At 37.4% G+C, this 8,350-nt stretch overlaps 1 protein-coding gene across 1 annotated transcript in view; it reads left to right on the top strand.

The window, feature by feature from the left end:
* Nucleotides 1-3,344: 3,344 nt before the first annotated feature.
* The window catches only part of LOC113080750 (trimeric intracellular cation channel type B-like), a 14,730-nt gene continuing 9,724 nt past the window's right edge, over nt 3,345-8,350 (top strand). Inside the window, exons 1-2 of the mRNA XM_026252812.1 lie at nt 3,345-3,646; nt 7,529-7,685. Coding sequence (XP_026108597.1) covers nt 3,523-3,646; nt 7,529-7,685 — 281 coding nt within the window. The 5' untranslated portion in view covers nt 3,345-3,522. The remainder of the gene's footprint in view (nt 3,647-7,528; nt 7,686-8,350) is intronic.

Below are 8,350 nucleotides of genomic sequence, written 5' to 3' on the forward strand. Positions count from 1 at the left end.
ACACTTCAGCAGAAACCTCCAGCCCACGATCAGACTCTCTGAATGACTGACTCAGGATCAGCTCATACTCAAACACTCATTCCCCAAGTCCTTAACTTGTGCTCCTTTCCCATGGAAGACCAGGAGTGTGTGTGTGTGAGAGAGAGAGAGAGAGAGAGAGAGAGAGAGAGAGAGAGAGACTATCACATTGTTATGTGCTATGTATGACTACTAACTGGTTTAAAATTCTAATCTGACTGATGTGTATTTCTGAATGAATCATGAACAGTCCAAACAGCCAATCACAAGCTTGGGTTTTAATTTATTGGGTGTTCTGAGTGCTTTATTTAAACTCCAGTTTAATTCCCATTTTAATTCAGATGAGTGCTGAAGTTCCCACAGCTTTAACTGGACCAAGAGGAGGACCAAGACAATAAAAGATCAATATAGGGGTCTCTAGCACCACTCTGTGTTTAATATTATAATATCACAGTTACTTTCTCAGTTAAAACTGCTTAGATCAGCTAATGGTGATTAGAAAGTGTTATAGACTGCAGAATTAATTACATAAAAAAACTAATGAAATGACAAGATAATTAACAAAAACTGTCATTTAATTCAACTTTATGAACTAAAATCGCTCGAACTGTAATAACAATTAATAAGAATTAAATAAAAGACCTAATTCACTAAAAATAACTAAAATTTTAATTTAGTTTAACACACACGTTTAGTTACATACACACATTTTAAGAAAAAATGACAAAAAAATTAACCCAAAAATAAAATGAAAACAGAAAAACAAGAACTAACTCAAAATATGAATAGAAACTATAATAGTATCTCAGTGATACTGAACGAACACTCTTTGTACTGACGTCAGACACATGACAAAACCCCCGGATTCAAAACTCTCAATCACTCGATTCATCATCAGGTCAAGGGTCACTCGTCTCGAACCCCAAACACCGAAACACTCACACACCATTACACACTGACTGACACACACTATTCACACAAACACTGCTATGTAGGGCAGGTCAAAGTGTCACGGGTCGAGCTGTGTATCAGGCCGTGAAACTCTGAATTAAATTCCAGACTTATAGTGTATTTGCTTCGATAAATCCGAGTTTTTGAGAACAATCTCCAAGAGAAAATGGTCTATTTGATGAACTCTAGCGCTGATCTGAATTAAAATATGTATAAAAGACTTTAAATGAAGCAAGTACTGAATACAAGTACTGAATTTCACTGGTCTTGAATTAAGCAAGCGTGTGATTGGCTGTTTGGACACATGATGGTCACGTGATCAATGAAGAAACACACCGTTCTATGCAGAACCTGTCGTCTCTCTAATCTTCTTGATTCAGTAGTTCAGTACTTCTCATTTAATACATGAAGAATTCAGCACATGTTCATGAGTGGAACCTTCTTAGTCTTCTAAAGAATCCTATAATCATCTGAAGGAAGATGACTTGAATTCAACGATGACCACCACACAACCACAGTTAAATAAAACCACTCAGGTCTGTAATTAGATGGCGTCAAATAGAAAGTAAAACTTACTCTGTCATCTTTAAAAATGGACAGTCTGTTATTAACGAATTCCTGCTTCATCTGCGTCAGAAATACCACCAGCACTGACGAAAACCACCAAACAACCAGTTAACCAACCAACCACGGCTCTACTGAAACCTTTATAAAACAAAAACCTAAAATTATAAAAGAGTCACACACTCACACCTAAATTTTAAGACTTATGTTTTTGAATTGCATCTAATATTTTCATCTATTTGGATGGCGTTAAATAGCAGATTAATGTAAACAAACAACTAAACTTTGCAATATAAATATGCCAGACATACACTGAAAACAAAAATTGGTGTAGAAACAATTTTCACTCACAAACTGCTTGTAAATTTTATGGGAAATTACAAAGAAATGGCAAGTAAGGCATTAAAACTCGACATTGAAAGTAAAATAGAATTAGAAGTAGAAAGACTAGTTAGGTTTTACAATCATATTTAACAGTGAACAATGAACATAAATAAAAGAAGATACACATTTATTTTTGTTAATAACTATTTGAATATTTAATTTAATTTAAATTATTTTATTTTCAAAATACATTTATTCAAATGGCTTAGAATCAGCAAAAATCTGCTTATTGTGGAAACAAAAGTATTCAGTAAAAATTCTGGTTATGACTATGATGTTTAATTAGTTTAAAGTATATAAAATGAAATTATACATGTATTAACCTGGTTATTGTGTATTTAACACACATTTAGTTTATCATTGACAAAAACACAATTTAGTATTAAGTTTAAGGTTAATGTTTAAATATTAAATTACATTTAGGCATAAATATTACTTTTCAACTGTCAAAATATTCAACTGAGAATCTTCTTAAATTAATTAATAATATCTCTAACTAAGCTGATTAACCCTTCACGTCCTTGTGCTGTTATGATGGGTAATTACCCAAGTTAATCATTCCAATGAGTCCGAAATCTTCCTTATATTTAATTTTTCTGTCACCACAGAAATCTTCGGTCATCACTACCCACAGTTTCTCAAAGTCTGAAGCATCTAACACACTTCTGCTTTGGCCAAAATGGTCAAACTTTTAAATTTTACCTCAGAAATAAAGCGTTTTCCGCATCCGATTAATATTTCACACCGGTCAGACGTTGGCGCGTTTACAGAATATTCCCGCTCTTTCTGTTTCCATGACGATGCGTTAGACAATGGCGCCACCCGGAGAAATACCGCGAGAACTGCCCTCTGTTATTCCTCATCTGTACAGCAGGCGTCTCTCTGGGAGGAAAAACGAGGAAATGCAGCATCTATAGTTTACAGATGAGATAAAGAGATTAATTTTACACAGGAAGAGTCAAAACAAAACAAAACAGATGGAAATAACGGTGTACTTTATTATAATCCACCGTCAGTGTATTTTAAAAGTACGATGCTAAGATTATCACGTCTATATTATGTCTAAAAAGTAGCTACTATAATCGGTCGAATAATATGTATACAAGTCAAAAGTTGTTGTTTTTTGTTTTTCTACAGAATTATATTCGGCTTACCCAGGCATTTATTTGATCAGAAATGCAGCAAAAGCAGTAATATTGTGAAATATTTTTACTATTAAAAAAACTTCTTTCTGTTTGAATATATGATGTGCAGCTGCATTTTGTATTATGTAAAGTATTTCTAAACAAAGAATTCTTAAAAAAAAACATCTTACTCTTCAAAAACATTTGATGATAGTGTACATAAGACCCAAATCATGTTAAGACTGAATGTGTCAAACAAAAGTTGTGGTCTGTGACGTCACGTAGGTCGCGCGCGTGCTCGGCTCCCAGCTCGCAGCATCCTCGGGAGCAATGGCGTCGGATTCGGTTACCGCTCCGATCAGCTGTTGATCAACGGGACTGACTCCGTGTGTCCGATCATCCGCTGGAAGCTGCGTGCGTCCGAGCACACCGATCATCTGACTGACCGATTACAGCGCGTGAGTGACGGGAGGCTGAAGTCATGGATGTGTTCGGCTTTCTCAATCTAAACGAGCTCGCGCTGGGGCTGTCAAACCTCTCCATGTTCCCCTGCTTCGACATCGCGCATTACATCATATCAGTGATGAGTCTGAGAGAGCAGCCAGGTGAGAGAAAACACCTGAACACTTTAACTCACCTGAATCTATCGGGTGTATTGCATTTCTGCACTTTATTTATTATGCAGATATGTTTTTTATTTGTGCTTTGACATTTTGAACATCTTTAGTGCATGTCAAACACATCTGCATTAATCATCAAAGTTAATGCATTCAAAATGTTTTATTAACATTCATGCATTTGCTCGTGCATGTAAAGCTGCCGCGCACGCGCACACGTGTGTAATGTAAACAGTGCAGCGCGCGTGCACGACACTGTTTACCAGTGGCTTTATAATAGTTAGATTGCAGTAGGTGCAACAAGAGGGTCCTTTTCTTATTAGTAAGCATTCATGTCTAGGATTTGATGTGTGTTTACATGAGTGTGAAAGCAGAAGTTACTTGATCAAAGGCCAAAGAGAGGAAATGCATTTAATCATTAACTCTCTGTCAATATTCTCTCTCTGTTTTTCTCATAGAAGCATGCAAATTTATTTAATCATGCATGCATCCTGTTTGAAAAGTTGTTTTGCATTAACCAAACATGTCTTAACACGCATGCATTTGCATTAACCAAGGTGTGGTTTGCCAGTGCTGAGATCAGCCGTACTGACGCTCCCATGGCTTCAGAGCATTAATGCATGCATGTTCTCTGTTGTATTGGCTGCAGCAGCTGCAGTAAATCGCAGGCTATTTTTCATTTCATTTCAAGGTGCAGAAACTGTTAATAGTGTTTTAGGAGGAGAGACTGAATTTGTTCATGTGCTAAGTTTATTTAGTCAATGTTTAGAAGTCAGTCCACTAGAATATTGATGTAAGACACTACAGACCAACATTATTTTTTTATTATTTTTTTTCCTTGTGCATTGATCAATTTTGAGATTTCTGGCTGTGTTTTATTATTTGTTTTAAGAATAGAGGAAAGATAACATCCAAAAGACACATTTAAGTGTTAATTTTTTTTTGCACTTTTTCTGTTTGTGTCTGTATATTTCAATTACAATTTAGTATTTTCTAATTCATAAAGTAATAAATGGAGAAATTCTAAATATCCTCTTTTGTGGTGTGTAAACCTGCATGAGTAACCAAATGTCTTCATTGCATTTGATGAAAGGATCAGTGAAACAGCAGTTCTCTGACTCGCTTCATTGTGCTCTGGTTTCCCAAGCAACTTTTATTCCATGAAGAATGTGTTTAGCAGGCAGCGTCTCTCTTCCTAATAAAGCCTTCTTTCCTGTTTCTCTCAGTTCTCCGCTCAGGGAGTGTTTCCCAGAATGCCGTGGGTCACTTCCTGCCTTCAGACTGATGCATGTTTAATGGGAGCAGTGTTTTATGGAAGCAGAAACTCGCTCTGCTCTGGTCTTCAGCTCACAGAACTCTCTTCTTCTCTCACGCAGAAACTTTAAAGTTTTCTTTACACTCTTACAAAAATGTTCTGTGACAGTACTAAGCTGCAGAAATGACCAAAAACATCTTTAAGAGTCACTTGAGTGATTTCTGTCTAGTGTTTAGAGCAGTTTTAAGTAAGAATGTGCACTATTTATCAATAATATATATTTATTATTTACATGCATAGTAACTAATAATGAAATTTTTAGCTATTTTGTCACTATTTCCATGTCCATGCAACGTTTGGGACTTTTCTAAATGTATATTTTTTTAAATACAGTATTTTGATATTTATTTTGGAATGAGGTCGTGTGACAAACGGAATCAGAGCAACAATGTAGCGAACCATTATTTGAAACATTCTTCTATTTTGTATCATGCAGAAGTTTCCATTCATTTTCAACAGGAAGAAATTACTGATGATGACACATAGCAACTGCATAGCAACAACTCAGAACACCTTAGTAACCACTTTAATCTTTGTGAATATTTTCTCATCATGAATGCACATGCACAGCTTATCATGCAGTTTGCCAAAACAAGTCAACACTTTGTAAAACAGAAAAGCTTTATTATAGTCTGTCGAACACTAAAATATGAAATACATGAGAACTTCTGAAATGTAAGGTTCAAAGGTTAAGTTTGAGATTTGAAACTGAGACTGAAGCATTCCAGGAAATGTTGCTGTTTCTTTATCTAGTTGAGTTTCACACTGTTTTCATCTCGATTACTAGACCGCACTGAAAAGAAGAACGCTAAAGCCATTCTACACTCACAAGGGTTTGAGAAAGAGACAAGACAGAAGTACAAATAGCATTAAATACTACTTATAAATAATATTAGATTATATTTCTGCCTTTAATTTTCATGGCATAACATCTTTTTGTGTGTTTGTGCAACTAATTTTGAATATAAAAATATGCTGTAACAATAGGAATTTTTTTTTTTTTTGCCAGCTAAAAATAAAGGTTTTCAATGTTCTTCATAATGTGGATTATTGCTGAACTGCTTGAAACAGTGTGAGTTTAGAGAAGCGCTCAGTTGTTCAGTTGTACGCTTGTTGTGTGTCTGTAGTAACACACTGCTTATGATGATGTTTCAGGCCTCTCTCTCTCTCTCTCTCTCTCTCTCTGTGTCTGCAGGTAGACAGGTACGTTTCTACAGCATGACTGTAACACACACAGACACACACACACACATCTCATCACGTGCTGTTCTGCCTCTCTGTGTGGTTTATCTGTAGATGAATGTCCATCAGTCGCCAGAGCCTTGCAACACACTGAGAACGTGACGAGTGCAAGCCTGTGTGTGTGTGTGTGTGTGTGTGTCTCTGTGTGTGTGTGTGTCTCTGTGTGTGTGATGGCTCTGCTTCAGTCTGGGTGTTGGTTCAGTGTCTTCTTGCGGTTGCATCATGTGATCAGAATGAATCCGAGTGTGTCATGATCTCAGTGTTGATCGAGTGTGTCGTCATCGAGGATGCGGTTGCATCACATGACCTGATTAAATGTGTGATCTGTGTTTGAGTGTTGAGTTCCTGCAGATAACAGGCTTCTACACACCATAGCAAGCTATATAGTTAACCACATTTTGTCTTCTCTAGTTCATTTAAAATCCAATGTGACATTAACTTTTAACTTGTTTTCCATAAGCTAATAAAACTAGTAAAATGCTGGACATATAATAAGCAAACCGTAATAATAATAATGTATATCTGAGCTGTCACAGTAAGTGGAACAGCGTTGTGTGATTTAATATAAATAAAACTTGAATCAGAAAATCCCTTTCTGCCAAAATAAAAGTTTGATTGTTTAACATAATTTTTTTAAATACCTTTTTATTTTACAGTAAAATATCACAGTTACATTTTTTATATCTATTTTTTATTTAGTAATTATTATTATTATTGTTATTACTTTATTGATTTGTCATCACAAAATGCTGGCTAGATTGAACAGCCCTCCAAAAACAAGTAAAAAAACCCCAAAATTTTAAATCAGGATCACAGTTTAGATTTTTCCTCCTCAAACAGTCACAGTCTGTTTGTCTCAGAGCGGTGGTGCAATCAGGGTTCATCTGTTCGTCTACATGTGTTTGAGATATTCTGCAGTGTTTCTAAATGATTATGATGTTGAATGACTGCTGTCATATTTTAATTACATTTTAATTTGAATTAAATCTTTTTAGGCCCAGTTGCACACCTTGACTCAGCTGTCTGTTGTGTTTTCAGTCAGGTAGTGTATAACAGAAAACTAAATGAATTTAAGCCATTAAAAAACTTTAATTTTATTTTATACTAATTTTACAAATCTCCAAACAGAGGTTTTGTCAGGTTTATCTGTAATGTTATCTCAAATGTAATGAAGTAAATAAATACAAACACACAGTAATAAATAGTTTGATTTGTGTGATTGTGTTTGAGAAGTGAGTTTGCTGTAATGTTCCTTACTGATGATGAGGATGAGGATGATGACGATGAGGATGAAGGTGTGTGTTGTTCTGCAGGAGCGCTGGAGGTCTCTCAGCGGAGTCCGTTCGCCTGCTGGTTCAGTTCGATGCTGTATTGTTTCGGAGGAGCTGTTCTCTCAGCGCTGATGATGGCAGACGCTCCGGTCGCACCACTGACCAACACCAGCAACCTGCTGCTCGCCTCACTGATGTGGTGAGAGAGAGACACACACACTCACACACACACACTGACCAACACCAGCAACCTGCTGCTCGCCTCACTGATGTGGTGAGAGAGAGACACACACACACACACACACACACACACACACACACACACACTGACCAACACCACCAACCTGCTGCTCGCCTCACTGATGTGGTGAGAGAGAGACACACACACACACACACACACACACACACACACCACTGACCAACACCACCAACCTGCTGCTCGCCTCACTGATGTGGTGAGAGAGAGACACACACACACACACACACACACACACACACACCACTGACCAACACCAGCAACCTGCTGCTCGCCTCACTGATGTGGTGAGAGACACACACACACACACACACACACACACACACACACACACACTGACCAACACCACCAACCTGCTGCTCGCCTCACTGATGTGGTGAGAGAGAGACACACACACACACACACACACACACACACACACCACTGACCAACACCACCAACCTGCTGCTCGCCTCACTGATGTGGTGAGAGACACACACACACACACACACACACACACCACTGACCAACACCAGCAACCTGCTGCTCGCCTCACTGATGTGGTGAGAGACACACACACACACACACACACACACACACACACACACACACACACACACACACTGACC

The sequence above is a fragment of the Carassius auratus genome, unplaced genomic scaffold, assembly GCF_003368295.1.
Source record: "Carassius auratus strain Wakin unplaced genomic scaffold, ASM336829v1 scaf_tig00031959, whole genome shotgun sequence".
NCBI lineage: Eukaryota > Metazoa > Chordata > Actinopteri > Cypriniformes > Cyprinidae > Carassius > Carassius auratus.